The 22,443-nt window shown below is 40.7% G+C and overlaps 1 protein-coding gene across 2 annotated transcripts in view; it reads right to left on the reverse strand.

Moving 5' to 3' along the window:
- The window catches only part of ccdc171 (coiled-coil domain containing 171), a 478,351-nt gene that overhangs the window by 66,419 nt on the left and 389,489 nt on the right, over positions 1-22,443 (reverse strand). For both annotated transcript variants that reach the window (XM_072258224.1, XM_072258225.1), the window contains exon 23: positions 7,006-7,137. In XM_072258224.1, coding sequence (XP_072114325.1) covers positions 7,006-7,137 — 132 coding nt within the window. The remainder of the gene's footprint in view (positions 1-7,005; positions 7,138-22,443) is intronic.

Here is a 22,443-nt window from a genome sequence, read left to right on the forward strand (position 1 = left end):
ATCTGCACAATGCAGATGAGATGAGTGGAAGAGAAATTTCAACACAGAGGGTTCTGCACTCTCGCACACCATCTCAGCGTCTTCTACCCTGGGCGACTACAACAGGCGACCCTGAGTTGAGGGCCTCATCCTCACCACATCTGAGACAGTGCAGCTCCCCCGCTGTCAGTTTCACCACTGAACCAGTGAATCAGACTTGCAGTATTGTACATTACCAATATCCAGCAAGGTTTTTTGATCATAATAGGAAAATGTGCACAGAGGATGTGATAGCAAAATCACTGTACACTAGAAGGAAATCCCTTGTAAACAAAGAGGCAATTACTCTGGACACAACAGTATTCCCTTATGCAGAAGAAGCAGTCTTCTATACAGAAAAAGAAACACCATGCTCTTTTCTGTTCTGTGCATCTCTATGAGTAAAAACAGGTCATCTGAACAAAGATTGCAATCCCCATGTACGTCTGAACCAAGCCTCTGGAAGCAAACTTCCTGTGCACAAGAAGCATAAGCCTGTACTTAAAGTACAAACTATCTGTACACATGATATAAACCATCTGTATAGGAGGAACAATGTTTTTGTAATGATAAGCAATCCCTCTGAATTCAAGAAGCTTACTTACTCTAATTAGATGCCTAACTAAACTAGTTCCTCCTGCCCACACAGTATCTATATCCCTCCATTCTTTGCACATTCATATATCAATGAGCCTCTTAAACACCTCTATTCTATCACCCCAGGCAGTGCATTCCAAACACCCATTACTCTCTATAAAACCTTGTCCAACACATCTCCTTTGAACTTACTCCTCTCATCTTTAATGCACAGTCTCCAGCATTAGACATTTCAATACTGGTTGTCTACTCTATGTATGCTTCTCATAATTTTATAAACTTCTATCAGGTCTCCCCTCAGTTTCATTGCACAAGAGAAAACAACCCAAGTCTGTCCAACTTCTCCATATAACACTTGCCCTCTAGTTGAGTTTCTGGTCAATGGTGACCCCCCAGAAACTGATGCTGGGAAAGTTAGTGAGAGTAATGCCATTAAATCATTAAATGTCATCGGTAATTGGTTGAGCTCTCTCTTGTTGGGGATGGTTATTGAACTCACAGTCCAAATAAGCAATTTGGATTTTGAGAATTAGTGTAATCTGAGAAAAGCGGTAAATGTTTTGGCAAACACTTCTTTCATCATTATTTCCTAAAACATTTTCCTCAAAGTTACAATACTCTTCCACAAGCCTATTTTGCAAACACAAAATTCCTTAGGTGCTCCACTTTGATTTCCTGATCCTTTGGCTCCTTCTGAAATTCCATGTATTTCTTGATCTAGTGAGCAAACATTGCCCTCCACAGAATCGACTGCTGTTTCTAATTAAAATCAGCGTATTTGCATTATACTCACCTGTACAGACTTGCTCAATTTAACACATTATCCTTTCCTGGATCTAGGATTCACTGGTGTGGTCAGCATGTATTGCCCACCCCAAACTGCCCATAAGAAAATGACAGTGCATCACTCTCTTAAACCGCTGCATACCTGCTGGTGAAGGTACTGCTAAAGCAACTCCCGAGCACAAGGCACAACTGCGCAATGCTCAGGAAGCAATCCCTCTGCACACAAGAAGCAGACTTTGTAAGAAGCAAACCCCTAAGTAGTCAACAGAAGTAGATTGGATGGTAAAGGAAACATATAGCATGCTTGCCTTCAATAGTCTAGGTGCTGAACATAAAAGTCGGGAAATCATGTTGCAGCTGCACAAAGCTTTAGTTAGGCCACATTTGGAGTACTGCAGACACTGCTGGTCACCACACATGGAGATTTTGGAGGTGGTTCCATTTATGTTGCCTGGATTAGAGAGTATTAGCTTTAAGAAGAGGTTGGACAAACATGAATTGTTTACTTGATAGCATCAAAGGCTGAGGAGGAATCTGATAGAAGTATATAAAATTTTAGAGGAATAGGTAGGGTAAAAAGAGCTTTTTTTCCTAGGGTGGCAATGTCAATTTAGAGTGTACAGCTTTCAGGTGAGAGAAGGAAAGTTTAAAGGAGATTTATGGGGCACATTATGTGCCTGCAATATACAAACAAAGGAAGTGGTGGAAGCGGCAAATTTTATGATACATTTAGAACGAAGGGATATAGACTGTGTGCAGGCAAATATGCAGCTTAAATTGGTATCATGGTCAGAACAAGTATCGTAGGCCAAGGAGCCATTTCCTGAGCTATATTGTTCTGTCACTGGAAACAAAGGCTTGTGCTCAAGAAGGAAAAGTCCTGAAACAGGAGGCAATCACCTTCCTCACAAGATGCTGTACAGAATAAGCACCCCTCCTGTACAGAAGGTACAGACTTCATCTGCTTAAGCAGCATGGTAGCATAGTGGTTAGCACAATGCTCTACAGTGGCAGGAGCCCTGGTTCAATTCCCATTGCTGTCTGTAAAGGGTTTGTACGTTCTCCCCATCATTGTGTGGGTTTCCTCTGGGTGCTCCAATTTCCTCCCACATTCTGAAGGCCGAGGGGTTAGTAGGTTAATAGGTTACATGGGTATTATAGAGCGGCGTGGGCTCATTGGGCCAGTAGGGCCTGCTACCGTGCTGTATCACTGAATGAAAATAAAACAACCGTTGACGTTAACCTCCTGTAGAAATAATCACCAACTGCACAAGAATCAGATCATGACACAATTGTTGAAACAAATGCCATATATCACAGGAATCAAATATCCTGCATAAATATTTGCTGTATATGAGAGACAAAATTCCTGTACATGAATAGCAACCTTCCTGTAGACAAAATGCAATCCTGCTATACATGAAATGCAAATCTTCTATGAGTCACAGAGTCATAGATTTGTGAAGCATAAATCAGGCCTTTTGGACCACTGCATCTAAGCCAAACATCATGCTGATCTATACTAATTCCACTTGTCATATTTAATTCTATATCATTTGAAGCTCTTCTCATTCAAGTACAATTCCAGATGTCTCTTAAATATTATTACTGATTCTGTCTCCACCAGCTCCTCTGGCAGCTCATTCCCAATATTAACTACCCCTTGCGTGCAAAATTTACCCCTCAACTCCCCTTTAAACATCTTCCTCTCACATTACACCTCTGGTTTTAGAAATCCTTACCATAGGAAACAGATTCTTGCAATTTGCTCCACCAATGCCCCTCATAATTTTATGAGCATCTATCATAGAGTCATAGAAAAGTACAACACAGAAACAGGCCCTTCAGCCCCACTTAGTCTATGCCAAACCATTTAAACCGCCACTCCCATCAACCTGCGCCGGGACCACAGCCCCCCACAACCCTACCATCCATGCACCTATCCAAACTTTTCTTAAATACCGAAATCGAGCTTGCATGCACCACTTGTACTAGCAGCTCATTCGACACTCTCATAACCCTCTGAGTGAAGAAGTTTCTCCTCATGTTCCCCTTAAACTTCTCACCTTTCACCCTTAACCCATGACCTCTGGTTGTCGTCCCACCCAACCTCAGCTGAAAAAGCCTGCTTGCATTCACCCAATTTATACCCCTCATAACTTTGTATATCTCTATCAAATCTCCCCTCAACCTTCTATGTTCCAAAAAAATACAGTCCTAACATATTCAAACTTTCCTTATAACTTAGTCTTCCAGACCCAGCAACATCCTTGTAAATTTTCTCTGTACTCTTTCAACCTTATTTACATCTTTCCGGTAGGAAGGTGACCAAAACTGCACACAATACTCCAAATTGGCCTCATCAATGTCTTATAAAACTTTAACATAACCTCTTAATACATTGATTTATGAAGACCAATGTGCCAAAAACTTTCCTTATGACCCTATCTACCTGTGACGCCACTTTTAATGAATTATGGACCTGTATTTCCAGATCCTTTTGTTTTACAGCACTCCTCAGTGGCCTACCACTCACTGTGTAAGACCCTTTTCTCACTGTTACCATCAGGTAGGAGATACAGAAGCCTGAAGGCACAGACTCAGCAATTCAGGAACAGCTTCTTCCCCTCTGCCATCCGATTCCTAAATGGATATTGAATCTTTGGACACTACCTCACTTTTTAAAAATATACAGCATTTCTGTTTTTGTACGTTTTTTAAAATCTATTCAATATATGTTTACTGTAATTGATTTGCTTTTCTTTTTTCCTGTGTTTTTTCTCCTTATGCATGAGTTGTTACCTTCCAGTGGTACTTGGTGATTGTATTTCTTTATACAATTAATCTGCTTATGTACACAAGAATCGCTTCCTATGTAGATGATGTCTATATTTTGTGTACAGAGAGATTGCTATTTGTTGTGAGTGATTGTGTCCTTCTTGTGCACATGACGTTTGCTTTTTATGTACAGCATATTGAACTTAGACCTTACGGAATTGAAGTGTTTGAGTTATATGGAGACATTAGATAGTCTGGATTTGTTTTCACTGGAGTTAAGGAAGCTGAGAGGTAGCATAGAGTCTATAGAAGCGAGGCAGTGTGGCATCAACATCATGGACTTTATATAGATTACAGAGGAATAGGTGTTTGCTGTCCTGAGGCAAACCAAGGCCGGACAAGGTGTTCCCTTGGACCCTGCAGAAAGCAAGTGCAGAAATTGCTGGCGCTCTAGCAGAGATATTTAAGTCATCGTCAGCGAAGGTTGAAGTACAGAGGATGGGAGGATAGCCAATGTTCCGTTGTTTAAGAAAGGCTCTAAAAATATATATCGGCCAGTGAGCCTAACATCAGTAGTGGGAAAGTTATTGGAAGGTATTCTAAGGGACTGTATGTATAAGTATTTGGATAGAAGAGGACTGATTAAGGATAGTCAGCATGGCTTTGTGTGTGGTAGGTCATGTCTAACTAATCTTATAGAGTACTTGAGGGATGTTACTAGGAAAGTTAATGAAGGCAAGGCAGTGGATGTTGTCTACATGGACTTTAGCAAGGCATTTGACAAGGTCCCGCATGGTAGGCTGGTCAAGAAGGTTCAGTCTCTCAGCATTCAAGATGAGGTAGTAGATTGGATTAGACATTGGTTTTGTGGGAGAAGCCAGAGAGTGGTAGCAGGCCATTGACTAGTGGAGTGCCACAGGGTCCGTGTTGTTTTTCATCTGTATCAATGATCTGGATGATAATGTGGTTAACTCGATCAGCAAATTTGCAGATGTTACCAAGATTGGGGGTGTAGTGAACAGCAAGGAAGACTATCATGGCTTGCAGCGGGATCTGGACCGGCTGGAAAATTGGACTGACAAATGGAAGATGGGATTTAATGCAGACAAGTGTGAGGTGCTGCACTTTGGGATGACCAACTAGGGTAGAATCAGAATCAGGTTTATTACCACTGGCATGTGACGTGAAATTTGTTAACTTAGCAGCTGCAGTTCAATGGCATTTATTGGCATTTAGAAAACCATGGTGTCCTTTGGGACAGTCAGCATGACTATACAGGGCAAGTCACATCTTATTAACTTGATTGAGTTTTTGAGAAGGTGACGAAGGTGAGCGACTTAACAGTTTGAATTCAGAATTGGCTGACGCATAGGAGACAGAGGTTAGTGGTCGATGGGACTTATCCTGCCTTGAGTTATGTGACTTGTGTTCCACAGGGACTGAAAACATGCGTGGGTGGGTTAGTAAGTTCTCAGACAATATATTGGTGGTGTTGTAGATAGTGTAGAAAATTGTATCAGGATATAGATCAGTTACAGATATGGTGCAGAAATGGCAAATGGAGTTTAATTTGGCCAAGTCTGTTGTTACAGTTTGAAAGATCAAATTTCAAGGGATAGTAAATAGCTAATGGCAGGACACTTAACCATGTTGATTGGGTAGTAAAGAAGGCATATGACATGCTTGCCTTTATTCGTTGAGGCATTGAGTTCAAGATGCAGCAAGCTGTGTTGCAGCTTGATAAAACTCTGATTAGGCCACATCTGAAATATTGCATTCAGTACTGGTCACTCCTTAAAAGGATGTAGAGGCTTTAGAATGGAGGTGAGGTTCACCAGGATGCTGCCTGGGTTTACAGGGCATGCGCTATAAGCAGTGGTTGGACAAATTTGTGTTGATTTCTCTGGAGCGGCAGACGCTGAAGGAAGACTTGATGAATACTCATAAGATTACGAGAAGCAAAGATAGAGAATACAGCTGGTATCTTCTTTTTCCCGGTTTACATGGGGCCTGAAGATGAACTTGTTCAACTAGAAGAAGGTCGGAATTTGGAATGCAATGCCTGAAATCAGATATTTAAGGATTATCTAGATGAGCACATATATTGCCAAGGCTATAGGTTTAAGTTCTGGTAAACAGAATTAATGTCAAAGGATAATTGATGATTAGCGCAAACATAGTGGGTCTCTGGATTTGTTATTGTGCTCATGACTCTCTCACTCCTTTTGCTGAACTCAGACTCCATAAACCTAGATTCATCAGAAGTATCCATGGAATATAACCCCCATCTTATCATTCACTTAAATGTGCTGCAGAAGAATAATATCTTTCTTACAACATTGTGGAGTAACATAGCATAACACACGCTAACTATGTGGAATAAAATAGGGTTGGAGAACACAGACTATATACAATACTGCCCACTATGACAATAAAATGTGTGCCACACCCTGTGTAGTAAAACAGTGTAGCATATACTATGGAGAGAAGACACATTTACATATAAGCTTCTGTTTCTTCTTCTGTATTCAGAGATATTGTATCACAGCTTGCTAACAGTGGTATTTTCATATTCATTACAGCAATTCCAGTAACTGTTTTGCTTAAATTACCATGCAGAATAGGGCAAATCAGGGTCAGTTTATGTCAGCTACTTCAATCTGGGGAACTTCACCAGCCTTTGTTTCAAGGCATTATGCAAAGAAAACTGACATTAAGGGAGCTTTAACTGACAGCAAATGAAATCAATCAGTGAATCACTAAGCCATAATGAACAATCAGCTCCCAAGTTTGAGATTAACTCTATGCACCGTATCAGATCCTAACCTGCAATGATGTAACCTCCAGCCCATCCTTTGGCCCCTTTGATACCAAGGTTTCCAGTTGCAGCTTAGGGAGCTGCAGGGTAAAGTCGTTTCTTGGTGTCACAGACCATGACAGTGAGATCTGATCTCTGACCTGAGAAAGAGAAAACAGCATCAATGGCAATTCCCCTTTAGACACATTAACTAGGATGAACTGGGTCCTCTTGAGTCCGCTGAGTGGACTTGCATTGATCGGTAGGACTGAAATCCATGAATAAATTTAAGACTAATTGATTTTTTTGTTGCAAATAAATCAGTGATTCAGAACAGCCACTGAGAATTTAAAAAAAGATAGTATAGCATTATTTGATTGAATTTTTGTTAAAGTTGCCAAGAGTCCTTCTCAAGTCACTAGAATACTTAAACCTTTGAGCAGTTAAGTTCTTATAACCAAGGCTACAACAAGCATTACAAAGCACAATGGTTAAGCAGTCTCTAGGCTATGTCCTTGCATTTAAAATTTTTGAACAGTAAAACATTAAAGTTCTACACATGCAGTGACTGTGTTTGATCATGTAGGATTAAATAAGCAAGCTGTTAGTATCATACTGCCATCCTGTGGTAAAAGATATTTCTTTGATAAATATTTCACCAAACAATAAGTCCTTGATTCTTTAAGGTCAGCAGGATTTTGCAAATCGACAATTACAAACACACTGAAGTAGTAAATTTGCTTCCTTTCCTATTTCAACACATAGGGGCAGACTGAAAAAGACTTTGGCTAAAGTGTGAAATTAATCGTCTAATAAAATGTAAATAATTTGCAGCTGAGAATCTGTCTAACATGAACGATAATGAACTACTGCAGAGATGGAAATTATTTATCTTGAGAAGCGTGACTGAAAATATATTTTTCTTTCAATGTATATATTCTACTGAATTAGGAGATATTTTTGAAGTAAGTGAGAAATCATCAATGAGGTCAATAAATAAGTTGGTATGAATTAGTGATAGTTATTTCAATACTTTACCTCTCATCAAAGTTAATTGTGGTGAACATTAAACATAAACAATTTATTCATCAGGGCTCTTCATGAAAATCTTTATTGGTTCACTGCTTAAAAATGCCTTACTTCTATGCTAAAAGCTTTAGGTACATTTCAAAAGAATTACCATCTTATGCACAGGTATGTAAGTTTTAATTTTACTTTAAAATTTGACAAAAGTACACAGAAAGCAGAAAAACTATAATAATTAGTAATAATTCTATGCTTCCAGAGAAGTTGCTCAAAATTTAATTTGATGTCGCCTAAGCAATCTGCGGGACAAGAAATCTACTTGATTAGCAATTCAGATTTATATAAATTTAAATGTTGTGTTAGAATATCAGAAATTATGGATGAATATAAATTACTTCAACAAATTCACAATTTATGGTATACTTGGTTCACATCAGTAAAATAGATTACTACGCCTTATACTACACAACTTCACTGCTGTATTTTAGAGCAGTATAAATAGTCTCTTGCTGCTGATTGATAATGTTTCAAACATTTGTAAATACAGAATCCAAGTCAGTGACCTCCTTCATTTCTCCGATGCATCATCCAGATTTATCAAAGTAAACTTGGTCAAAGACAAATTTACATAAAAGATTGAAACTCACTCTGGGCACAAAAGTGAGCATTGTAATCTAAATATTATATTGATGCAACAAGGCAAATGTGTTTGAATTTGTGCTTTTACAAAATTGTCCAAATCAAATAACTTATTTGCCCCAAACATGCTGGATTTTCTAAAAGTTATCGCAAAAGGTATCAAACCTGCCCCTTGATTTGTGAAAACAATGAAAATGAGAATTTAGGAATATTCTGGCAAGCAAGTAATTTTTCCCTTAATTCCAATTTTAAAATACCCATAAAAACCTTAGCACAGTTATTTGTTCAGAGCCTAATTATCATTTGGTTCCTTGCTATTAACAGTACAATGGTTAATGGTACAGTTGAAGATAAAATGTCTGCTATGTAGGGAGTAATAATAAAATAGAGACACAGGAGAATTCAGATGCTGTAATCTGGAGCAAAAAAAAACCCAAACTGTTGAAGGAACTCAGTGGGTCCGACAGCAATGATGTGTTCAAATCATATTATTGATTCAGATTATACCTAGTTATTTAGTTTTCTTTAATAAGGGCATGCATTTAAGGTGAAGGGGGAGAAGTTTTTTTACATGGAGCAGTAGGTGTCTGGAACAGGCTGCCAGGGATAGTAATTGAAGCAGATACTAAAGTGGTGTTTAGAAGGCTTTTAGAAAGACACATGAGTATGCAGGGTATGCCTGTATAAGAATCGTGCACAGGCAGGAGATTATTTTAATTTGGCATAAACATTGTGGGCCAAAGATTGTGTTCTTGTGCTGTACTATTCTATGTTCTATACAAAAATGAAATGTCCAGAGATAAATATACAAGCAATTGCTTAAATAGTTATAGATAAAAGGCACATCTAAGATTTGTAGTTTTTATTACAAGTCTCTCCCAATTATATAGATACCATTGCCAAAGTGTTGTCAACCTTGTTGAAAAGCATTGATTTTCTTCAAATGATAGAAAATGTGAAATCCTCCTTGTTGTAGATGGAGTGAAGGAGTTCAACAAAGTAGTCCCTCAATCTACATTAGGTCTCACCAACATGCAGGAGGCCGCTCCAAGAACACCAGATAGAGCAGATGAACCCAATAGACTTGCAGGTGAAGTGTTGCCTTACCTGAAAGGACTGTTTGGGGCCCTGAATGATAATAAGGGATGAGATACATGGGCAGATGTAGCATTTGTTCTGCTTGCAGGGATAAGTGTCAGGAGGGAGATAAGTAGGGAGAGATGAATGGGCGAAAATCACAGAGAGAGTGGTCCCTGCAGAAAATGGAGAGTGGGAAGGAGATAAGAATGTGTTTGGTGGTAGGATCCCATTGAAGATAGAGGAAGTAGCGGAGAAGGAACCACTGGATGCAGAGGCTCATGGAGTGTAGATAAGGACAAGAGGAACTCTATTTAAGGCAGTGGGGAGATGGGGTCATGGTGGATGTTTGAGAAATGGAGGAGATGCCAGTGAGAGTGGTATCAGTGATAGGTGAAGGAAAACCCCTCAGGAAGGGCAAAGTTCAGTTTCTTCAGTTCCGGCCCTCCACACTGTCCTTTCTGAGCACTACTGTGACTTTTTCCCTGACTAATATTGCCACGTCTCTTTTGAACCATCCTATCACACTAGCAATTTCACAATCTTCTGAAGGACTTGCCGGGCTCAGCTCTCAAGCATGCAGGTTATGGCACCTGTAAGTGGACAGAAGTACATCACCACAGCTGAAATATAGGAAGGACAGGAGGACTCCAGTTCAGGCTAAAATGTCGGGGTATGAAACTTCTGCTACCTAACATCTTGTTAGCAAATATACAGTCACTGGAGACAAGATTGCTGTATAGATGGGAGATGAGGAGTTGCTGCATTCTCTGTTTCATAGAAAAATGGCTCACCTGGACACACTGGATATGAGGTAAGACCAGAGGGCTTCTCGATATATAGGATGGACTGACGTGCTGATTCCTGTGACCTGGAACAGCTAATAATTAAGTGCTTATCATTCTTCTCAACAAAAGAGTTCTCCTCCGTGATCCTAACCACAGTGTACATACTGCCAAAGGTCGATGTTAAAAAGGCACTTAAGGAACAGAGTACTGCCATCAGCAAACAGGGAGCAGCCTACCCTGATACCTTTCAAGTTCAAAGTTCAAAGTACATTTATTATCAAAGTGTGTATACTATATTCAACCTTGAGATTTGTCTTCTCACAGGCAGCTACAAAACAAAGAATCACAACAGAACCCATGAAAGAAATTCCACACAACAAGCACCACCCAATGTGTGGAAGAAAAGAGCACATCATGCAAACAACAAAAAGTAAACAAATAACAAAGAACATGAACTGCAGAGCCTCTGAAAGACAGTCCACAACTATGGAGCCAGTGCAGCACTGCGGTTGTTCCAAGAGCCTGATGACTGCAGGCCGCAGCCAGGGAGCCAGTTCAGTGCTGAGGTGACTGAAGCCGGTCCAGGAGCCCGATAGCTATAAGCCACGGCTGCAGAGTCTGTCCAGTGCTGAGGTGAGTAAACCTTGTAGAGTAGTGAGCTGAACACTGGTTCATCCTTCACCCTTGGCCTTGATGCCTTTATCTTTTTAAGCTCAGTGCTTAAGTCAGCCAAACATTAGTTTGTTTTTTTGCACTTGGATCTGGGCCCTGCCACTTCAATCCGGCCCCCAGTCCGCTCCAACAATGGCCAAACATCGATTTGATGGCAGCAGTGGCTGCTGCGGCCGTACCTGCATTCTTGAGGGTCCAGTTCACTGAACCTTTAGGATACCGCAGAAGTGCCAGGATGTACAGACAGTTGGAAAGCATAACTCCCAAAGGAAAATTACAGGCTGTGGATTGCAGTGATCATAGACGAGAAAGAAATAGAATAGATAGTAGTCTTGTTTGCTGCCTGTAAAGCATCACTGTGTTTCGCTAGCGTCATTTTTATCCTTATCAAATTATTGTCAGGAAATTCAGTCAGGCTCTTTTGAAGAAATCTCTGACCAATTATCATCAATGATTCAACATCAGCACCAGAGGTTCCAACACACTTGACCAGTGCTATACTAAGATTAGAGATGCCAGTGGATACAATGAATTATAGAAACATTGATGAACTCCAACCATACCATCGACTTTGGATGATGGAGACGGGAGGTCATCAATAGCCTATGCTCCACTGGAAGCTAGGAGCCCAAGAAGAAGAACAATACATTCGTCCCAAAGAAAAAGTAATCTAAAGGGAGGATGAGGCAACTGTAGTTTACAAGGAAAACCTAAGTCAGCATAAAAGCAAAGGAGAAGGCATATATCAAAAATTAATGGGAAGCTAGAGGACTGGAAAGCTTTTAAAAAACAGAAAGCAACTAAAACAGCAATAAGGAGGGAAAAGATGAAATATGAAGCTAAACTAGCCAATAATATAAGAGGATACCAAATTTTTTTTTCAGATATATAAAGAGTAAAAGAAAGGTGAGAGATGCTGGAAAATGACACTGGAGAGGTAGTAATAGGCAACAAAGAAATGGCAGATATATTTTGCGTCATTTTCACAGTGGTAAATATCAGCAGTATGCCTGAAATTTGAGTGCCAATGGGCAAAAGTGAGTGTAGTCGCTATTACTAAGAAGAAGGTGCTTGGAAGCTGAAAGGACAGAAGGTAGATAGGTCATCTGGACCAGAAGAACTAGACCCCAGGGTTTTGAACAATGTTCCTGCTAATATTTTATTTACAACTGCAGAGCAACCATTGCTCTGAGCAGAAAATTTTTACACAACCTGAAAATTACATGACTTTTTAATAAAACGTTATTCCAGCTGTGCAACAATAAAGGCTATGTGCAAAGACGCATTTCAGTTACTGCATAGCCGCGCACTGGCCCAACTTAGAGGGGACAGAGTTTCTCAAAGAGGTAGCTAAAGAGATTGTGGAGGCATTAGTACTGATGCAGCAGGTAGTGTTGAGGAAGCTGGGAGCCTGCAGAATGACTTAAGACAGGTTAGGAGAATGGGCAAGAAGCAGCAGAGGAAGGAAAATGCACTGTTGGCATTTATTTTGAGAGAGGTAGCATATACAAGCAATGGTGCATCCTGAGCCTTTAAAAGGCATTGGTCAGACAGCACTTGGAGTATCCTGAACAGTTTCTGGGCCTGTTATCTAAGAAAGAATGTGCTGGCATTGGTGAGGGTCCAGAGGAGGTTCACGAGAATGATCATGGGAATGAAAGGGTTAACATATGGGGAGTGTTTGATAGATCTGGACATCACCAGAGTTTAGAAGAATGAGGGGTGATCTCATTGAAACCTATTGAATGTTGAAAGGCCCAGACAGAGTGGATGTGGAGAGGATGTTTCCTATAGCGGGGAGTCCAGAGGGTCCAGAGGGTCCAGCCTCAAAATACAAGGATGTACCTTTAGAACAGAGATCAGCAGGAAATTTTTTTGCCAAAGGATGGTGAATCTGTGGAAGTCATTACCACAGATGGCTGTGGAAGCCAAATCATTGGGTACATTTACAGCAGTAGTAGAAGGGTTCTTGACGAGTAGGGGTGTCAAACGTTATGGGGCAAAAACAAGCGAAAGAGGTTGAGAGGATAATAAATCAGCCATGATGGAATGGTGGAGCAGGCTCGACGGGCCGACAGGTCCAACTCAGCTCCTATGTCTTATGGTCTTTCTCTAGTGTAAGAAGTGAATATAGTTAGAGACAGTAATATGTTTCTTGCTTGGTCTTCCAGATCTGGTTAGCCTCTGTTCACCTTAAGCAGTATGGTAACCACTTTCTGGAACGTGCTATCCACATAAATTTTAATCTCAGAAACTCATTCCAGTGATTAATCTACATCCAAAATTTTGAGCTCTTCCCAATCACACGTGTGGTTTTCCAGCATGTAGGAAGGATTCTGGATTTCCCACAAGGTTCAATCATTCTACAGGATTGAAATATCCTGTCTTGTTTCTACTTATTAAAATAATTAAAGTCTTTCACTCCAATTTTTGTGGATTCTGAGGTGACTACCAAAGCCAATGATACAAACTAGCCTGGAGAGGTTTGCCACAGTGGACAGTGGGGGGTGGGGGGGGGAGGTGGGAATAGTTTGGGATATTCCTTTTGCCATTTGGGCTTGTCTGTGCTCCCATGTATTGGATTTGAGATTCTAAATGCTTTCTTGTGCTCTCTTGACTGTTTTTGAACTCCCTATTCATGTATTTAATTCCTCAGATGGTGAACAACAATATTGGCTGGAGTATTCAGGGACATCTTCAACCTCTCACTGGGGTCAGAGGTTCAAACCTAAGCCTCTGTACCGTCCTATGCAACTGGATCCTCGACTTCCTCATCAGGACAGTCAGTGTGGATTGGTAGTAACATCTCCTCTTGTTTACAAACAACACAGGCGCAATTCAAGGATCACCCACTGATCTACTCTCTCTACACTTACAACTGTGTGACTATGTACAGCTCAAATGGCATCTATAAATTTGCTGTTGGCTGGATCCCAGATGGTGACGAGGAGATGTAGAGGAGTGAGAGAGCTTGGCTGGTTGAGAGGTGTTGCAACAACAACTCAATGTCAACAAGATGAAGGAATTGATTGTGGACTTCAGGAAGGGGAAGCTGTGAAAACGTACACCAATTATCCTTGAGGGGTCAGCAGTGAAAAGGGTGAGCACTTCAAGATTTTGGGTGCCAGCATCTCAGAGGATCTATTCCGGGCCCAATATATTGATGCAATCATGAAGACGGCATGCCAGTGGCTATACTTCATTAAAAGTTTGGGAAAATTTAGTATGTCACCAAGGACTATAGCAAATTTCTACAGATGTCCCATGGAGAGCATTCTGACTGATTACATCACTGCCTAGTTTGGGGGTTCAATGCACAGGACTGAAAGTGATGGCAGATGACTGTAGGCTCAGACAGCTCTATCGAGGCACAAGACTCCCCAGCATCAAGGACATCTTCAAAAGGTGGTGCCTCAGGTGGTGTCTCACCATCCGGGTCATGCCCTCTTCTCATTACCACCATCAAGGAGGAGGTACAGGACCCTGAAGACCCACACTCAATGTTTCATGAATAGCTTCTTCTCCTCCATCATTAACTGTCCTGCTCTCACTGATGCACAAAGATTTCACCTCTTCAAAGATTTCAATCAGATTGGTCAGACAACAAGTGCCCTAGACATAGCCACAAAGACTGTCTCTGATTAATTAAGGGTCTTTCCCCCCTTGTACACTACTTAACTATTTGCACCTAAAAATATTGAAAAACTTTTGCTTCCACTGTCCTTTAAAGGAAGAGAGATTAAAAGACTGGTGCTAAAAGACAGGCGTGGCTTGCAGGATGTTTGATAGGTCAATTTGTGACTCAGCAATAAAGGAAGGGGCTCCGAGAGAGTACTTCATTTCCTCTGTAAGTACACTGTCTTCTTTATCAAGTGATCTCTCAGAATGGGAGCTTGCCACTTACAAAGCTAGTATACCTTGCACCTAAGAAACTAACTGTTACCCTCACGTCTGTAAGAGCCATGTAGATAGGTTTCTGTCATGGTATTTAATTTTTGTAACCCAGCCAAATAATATTGACATTTGGTTTTGTTCTGGGGCACCAGTAACACTGTATTGAACTGTTCAATGGTCCATAATCTCCTGAAGCAAAGTTTGTGAAGGCAGGTGGGGTGTTGGCAGGGGGCGGGAGAAGGGGGGTTGTTAGAGAAAACCAACCATTTAACAAGATCTGAACATTGCTTAAGAGCAAATCCAATTTTAAAAACAAAAGACATTTCTTGTATAAAAGGTAATGTATTTTGTGAAAAAATATTACAAAATAATAGTCAGATTTTTCTCTTTTATTGAGCTTTCTTTTTATCCCTGGCCTTTGGTTTGAGAAATTGGGATTTCACATTTCCCCTGTTACATTGCTCAAGTACAAACAATATCTTGGCCTTGCAAATACCTACCAGGCAGAAACACTGTGATGCAACTTTTATGGAAGAACTGGGTCCTGAATGAGCTAATTTTTCATGCTCAGGGCTGGACATAAGGTACACTCAATGAAGGAGAGCACATCCTCTAGGAGACAATTGGACCCATGTGCATACAAAATTTTAGCTGCTACAATTATCACCAAAGTGAACGTGTTCATGAAGGGTGTACTCATCTCTCGTTCAATAGTAAATGTATAATTAAATCTTAAAATACTTCTGAAAAATCTTTCTTTAGCCTTTTTAAAGAAATTCAGGCTGATAAAAGGAAAGATTCAAACCACGAGTGATTTTTTTGCTGTCTCCATCTCACAGCTACAGTCAATATATCTAAATATTTTACTGCACCCAGGCCAATTTATTGTTTGATGTTTAAAATCTCACCAAAAATCAAAGAAAATTCATTAAATCTGAGCCCTCCAATGAGTTGCTATCATCTTTGAAAGTTGAGTTTAACTGCAATATTGATAATTCTCTTTTTTTCTGTGACAACAGCCACCAGGGAAATGTTTGGTGTCAGAATACAAAGGAAAATTGCCGATAACAGCAGGGAACAATGTACATATGACACCAAAGACCAAACAACATGGCATCTTACACATTCCTTCCAGTCAATAATATCTGACTTAGCACTGAGCTCACTCTCTTTGCTGACCTCCTTCAAGCAAAACAGATAATATCCTTATGATATGTTTTTCTTTTTGCTACATTAAAGGGCATATACAGTACTTGAACGGGCATTGCATGAAAATGAATTTACTGGATAAGCTTTCTTTTTAAGAGAGAAAAATATAATAAACTTGCCTAAGTCTTCACAGGAACAACTGATCTGAGTAAGTAAGCTCTTATAGTACAAGCATAAGATGATTAATATCTATTTGCATATTTCAGTAATACTATTTAGCAAGTTCCTTAAGGTTGTTATAGCTGGACGGGTTTGTGTGGGTAAGTTCTCACCACCTATTAAATGCTCCCAATGGTGTGCATCTCAAATAGCCTCTGACAATCAAGTCTAGCTCCTGGTCTTCATGTGTGGTTTAATTACTAAGCCTGGTGGAACCGTTTCTAGTGACAGGAGAAGGGACAAAGGTGGGTTACTGGTGCCTTAAAACCATTTGCTTCCGGTAGATGGGATTCCTCAGTCATGGAGGGCAGCTCACCTAGGAGAAGAAAAACTCAAACCTCCGCTGCCTTGCAGTTATACCCTCTTATGGGGAAGGCTTCAGGAGGAAACCCCAAGGAAAATTCTTGAGCTGGAGTCCATAAGGCAGTCCTCCGTTGAGTTCAATGCTGACTGGCAACACCTCTGCTGCTGCTGGTGCCAAACTGTAACGGTCTCTGCCGTACCTTTGGATTCATCAACTGCGTGGAGAGGTGGAGCCTGCTGCATGGGAAACAGTTTGCTCTCCATGTCATACTACCCTGGCTTGAATATCACGTCGCCACCTAGGACACCACATCCATGGTCACCCCTGACTGATGGAGAGCCTCACTATTTAGCATGGATTGAGGTGGATAATAGGTACACTTTTAATAGAATTTACCGCATCTGCATTTTATAGCTATTTGTCCAATAATGTTGCATTTTTAAAATATTCTATAGTGATCTTACTAAAATACCTTTTCTAATTTAATTATTTCTTATCAAAACTAAGTCACATCTTTAGGGGGTGAACAATTTTACTGCATTGGCGTCTTCATGAAGTGCTGATTCTGATTGCAATTGAACATACGAGTATAAGATATAAAAGCAGGAAAGGCCATTCAGCCTCTTATGTCTTTTCTGCCACTCAAAATAATTATGGTTGATCTCAGCTCCATTTCCTTGCACCAACCTCATATCTCTTAACATCCAAAAATTTATCTTGAATATACTTTAGAGACCTCCAGGGAGGAAAATTCTAAAGATCCATTACTCTCTGGGTGAAGAACTTGTTCATATATCTCTACTGAATACCTGACCCCTTACTTTGCTCCTGGTCCAAGGCACTACAGGCAGGGGAAATATTATCTGTACATATAACTTTTGAAACCTTTTCAATTAGATTACTTCTCATATTGAACAAGAGGTTCAATCTGCCACAAAGGACAATCTACCCATTCTAGGAATCAATCTGATGAAGTTTCATTGCCCTTAATATATCACAAACAGAGTTTGGCACAGAATACTCCAGTGTTCTCACAAGGGTTTGGTATAATTGCAGTAAGACTTCTCTATTCTTGTACTGTACTCAATTCCTCTTGTAGTGAAGGCCAACAAATCAAGTGCACTGACAATAAGTCTTTGCAGCTGCATTAACATTTTCAGTGACTGATGCGCAATGACCCTCAGATCCCTCTGAACACAAACACTTTTCCATTGCTCATTATTGAAAAACAAACACTCAGTATCCTATTTGCTTCTACCCAAGTGAACAACCCGACATTTTTCTGAATTAGATTCCATGTGATATGTTTTTGCCCATTCTACATCCTCTTCATGACACACGGGCACCATCCCATGATCTCTGGTGACTCAAAAGACTGCAGTCACTTGAATCCAGCACAAAGAGCAAACTGCTGGAATAACATTAGGTTGGACAGTATTTGCAAACAAAAAGAGGTCAAAATTTCAGAGTGTAGGTAGAAAGAATTGAGAGAGGGTAACACAGGGGTCGTTCATTAAGTTGGAGGATGATAGGCAGATGGAGCTAGGGGAGGAGGTGAGAGTTAAGAGACAAGCTGGGGTAGGAGACAGAGAAGAAAAAAGTGTAAAAAAACTGGGCAGATAGGATTTGTGCTTTCCAGTCCCAGCTTCTTATTAACAGAGGGGAGCAGCCAACAGCATTTCAAGGTTATTTTGCAGTTATAAAAGGGAGCCAGGTTCTAGTAGGACAGCCACTTTTGGGAGTGCTGTACTTGAGTATAAGTGCTGAGGCTTTGGTTTATGGGTGGCATGGCCTGATTGCGCTGGAAGGGCCTGCCACTGTGCTGTATCTCTGAAATTAAGAAAAAATAAATGAAATTAAAATTGGCACTGGAGTTGAATGTACTTAAGATTGTCCAGGATGTTGAGAACATTATAGATAGGAGAGTTAGCAAGGTGGGCCAGGTCAGTGAACTGTGACATGCTCATTGGGGAAGGATAAAGTCAGGCAGAACAATAGTGATGCAAACGTAATAGTTAGATTAGATTAGATTAGATTAGATTATGAGGATATACAGTCCTCTTTTATTGTCATTTAATAATGCATGCATTAAGAAATGATACAATATTCCTCCAGTGTGATATCACAAAAACACAGGACAGACCAAGACTGAAAAACTAACAAAACCACATAATTATAACATATAGTTACAACAGTACAACAGTACCATAACTTGATGAAGAACAGTTCATGGCACAGTAAAAAAAGTCCAAAGTTTCTTGAAAGTCCCACATCTCACGCAGACGGGAGAAGGAAGAAAACTCTCCCTGCCATGCCCGACCACAGTCCGACTCTGAGTCGTCCGAAAACTTCGAGCTCTGATCAGCCCTCCGACACCGAGTACTGAGCACCATCTCTATTTGAATGCTTCGACCTCAGCCTCGGTCGCCAGCAGCAGGCAACGCCGGGGATTTTGGGGCCTACCCTCCGGAGATTCTCGATCGCACATGAACAGCAGCAGCGAACCAGGCATTTCAGAAATTTCTCTAGATGTTTCTCTGCTTCTCATGTCTGTCTTCATCAAACCAGAATCGTCCACGGCCCCTATTTAACAGATATGATATCATTTCACCGGAGCGCTGCGCGCGCTGCTTCGCGCTACCATCTTCTCCTCCCGCCAGTGGGAGACTAAAAAGAGATTCTGTAACCACAAAAGAGACACCAATGATAGTGTGTTGCTTCCTGTGTTCCAGGGTTAAAGATGTCTTTCTCTTAAGGGGAAGATGAGCAGTCAGACGTTGGGGTGCAAACTGGGCACAAATGACATAAGTAGAAAGGAGTCTGACTGACTTTTTAGTGGGAGAACACTTATGAAACAGTGATCACAAATCCTTAAGTTTTAAGGTAGTTCTGTATAAGAATAGACCTTTTGGGAAAGTGTCAGAATCAGAAACAGACTCACAATCAGCTTTAATTTTACTGGCATATGTTGTGAAATTTGTTGTTTTGCAACAACAGAACATTGCAATACATAACTATAATAACTATAAAATACATAATATAAAAAGAAAATTAAATTAAGTAAGTAAAGCAAAAAGAGAAGAAAAATATTGAGGTAGTGTTCATGGGTTCATTGTCCATTTAGAAATCTGATGGGGGAGGGGAAGGAGCTGCTCCTAAAACATTGAGTGTGTGTCTTCAGGCTCCTGTACTTCCTCATTGATGGTAGCAATGAGAAGAAGGCATGTCCTGGGTACTGGGGGCCCTTAATGATGTATGCAACCTTTTTAGGGTTGCATATTTTGAAGGTGTCCTGGATGCTGGGGAGGCTAGTGCCCGTGATGGAGCTTGCAGAGTTTACAACTTCCTGCAGCTTTTTTTTCAATTCTGTGCATCGTGGTCCCTCCATACCAGACAGTGACGCATCCAGTTAATGCTCTTCACGGTGCATCTGTAGAAACTGTGAGTGTCTTTGGATACATACTAAGTCCCCTTAAACTCTTAATAAAATATAGCCACTGTTGTGCCTTCTTTATAATTGCAGCAATATGTTGGGCCCAGGATAGGTCTTCAGAGATGCTAACACCCAGGAACCTGAAACTGCTCACCCGTTCCACTCCAGATCCCTCAGTGAGGACAGGGTGTGTTCCGTTGACCTCCCTTGAAGTTAAAGTTAGTGTGAACAAAAATAAAGGCATGAACTAAGGAGAGTTCATTGGGAACAACACACAAAATGCTGGAGTAACTCAGTGGGTCAGCGAAGTGGAGGAAAACGCAGAGTCAACATTTTGGGTTAAGACCCTTCATCAGAACTCTTCATTTGGCCAGCTGAATTTTATGTGTTGCTCCAGATTCTAGGATCTGTAGAGTCTTATGTCACTGTTAATTGGGAACAGCTGTTTTTGGGGAGGTTCTCATCTAATCAGTGGAGAATGTTTATAGACCAACGGCACAGAATATCGGTCAGATATGTTCCAGCAAGAAACAAGAACAAAGATGGTAAGGTAAAGGAATCAAGGATTACAAGAGAGGAGGTGAAATTAGTCAAGAACAAAAGGAAGGTTCATGTAAGATTTAGGAAGTTAAACGACACATCAAAAACAAGAAGATAAAGGAGAGGGTAGTTCCCATTAACAATAAAGGAGCAAACATATACTTGGACGTGGAGGATGTGGTGCAGGATAGTGAGGTCATTGTGGAGTGTGCTAATACACCAGGGAATTTTGTGATAAAGAAAGAGATGGTCCCTTGATGAATGTAAAGGTGGATAGGTCCAAGGGCCAGATGGGATATACCCCTGGTTATTCAGAGAGGCAAGTGACGAGATCTTCGTGCCTTCTCTATCCACAGGTGAGATCCTAGAATACTGGTGAGTAGCTAATGTTCAAGAGACAATCCAATGAGTCTCATATCAAATGGTACTAAAGTACTGGTGGGGATTCTTGGGGATATAATTTATGAGCATTTAGAAAACCATGGCCTAATTAGAGACAGGCAGCATGGTGTTGAATGGGACAAATTGTGTATTACTAACTTCATTAATTTTTTTGAGAAATTGCAGAAGGTGATTGATGAAGGTAGGGTGATGGGTGTTGTCCACATGGATCTTAGTAAGGTGTTTTACAAGTTCCTCATGGTAGGCACATGCAGAAGACTAAGATGCTTGGGGTCCACGGTTACATGGCCGTTGGATTCAGGATTGGATTACCCTTAGAAAACATATAAATGATTCGAATGAAAATGTGGATGGGTGGGTTAGTAATTTTGCAGATGATACAAACATTGTAGAAGACGACCCAAGGATACAGCAAGATATAGATCAGTTGCAGATGAAATAGCAGATGAAATTTAACTTGGGCAAGTCTGAGGTGTTGCACTTTGGGGGATCAAATGTCAAGGGGCAGTACATAGTTAGTGGCAGAACCCTTAACAGTGTTGATATATAGAGGGATCTTAGGGTGCAAGTTCATATCTGCCTGGAACTGCCTGGGCAAATTGATGGGTGGTAAGAGGGCATATGGCAAGTTTGCCTACTTTAGTTGAAGCATTAAGTTCAAAAGTTAGGAAGTTATGTTTCAGCTTTATAAAACTCTGGTTAGGCTATATAGGGTAACCAAAACTGGAGGACTGCATTCAATCTGGTTGTCCCATTATAGGAAGGAGGTGGCAGCTTTGAAGTGTGTGTAGAATATTCCCAGGATGCTGCTTGGATTAAATTCCTTGGTGTTATCATTTCAGAATATCTGTCCTGGGTCCAACACATAAGTGTCATCATGAAGAAAGCTTGGCAGCATCTCTACTTTCTTAGAAGTTCGCGAAGGTTCAGCATGACAAACTTCTATAGGTGTGTGGGGGAGAGTACATGACTGGCCTGGTATGGAAACACTAAAGCCCTTGAACAAAAATCCTACAAAAAGGAGTGGATACAGTTGAGTCTATCACGGGTAAAGCCCTCCCCACCGTTGAGTACATTTACATGGAGTGTTGTCACAGGAAGGCAGCATCCATCATCAGGGACCCCCATCATCCAGGCCACGCTATCTTCTCACTGCTGCCATCAGTTAGGATGTACAGGAGCCTCAGGATTCATGCATCAGGTTCTTGAACCAGAATGGATAACTTCACTCACCCCATCAGTGAACTGGTCCCAAAACCTTTAGACTCACTTTCGAGTACTTTTCATCTCATGTTCTTGATATTTATTGCTTATTTTATTATTA

The sequence above is a fragment of the Mobula birostris genome, chromosome 5 (assembly GCF_030028105.1).
Source record: "Mobula birostris isolate sMobBir1 chromosome 5, sMobBir1.hap1, whole genome shotgun sequence".
Taxonomy (NCBI): domain Eukaryota; kingdom Metazoa; phylum Chordata; class Chondrichthyes; order Myliobatiformes; family Myliobatidae; genus Mobula; species Mobula birostris.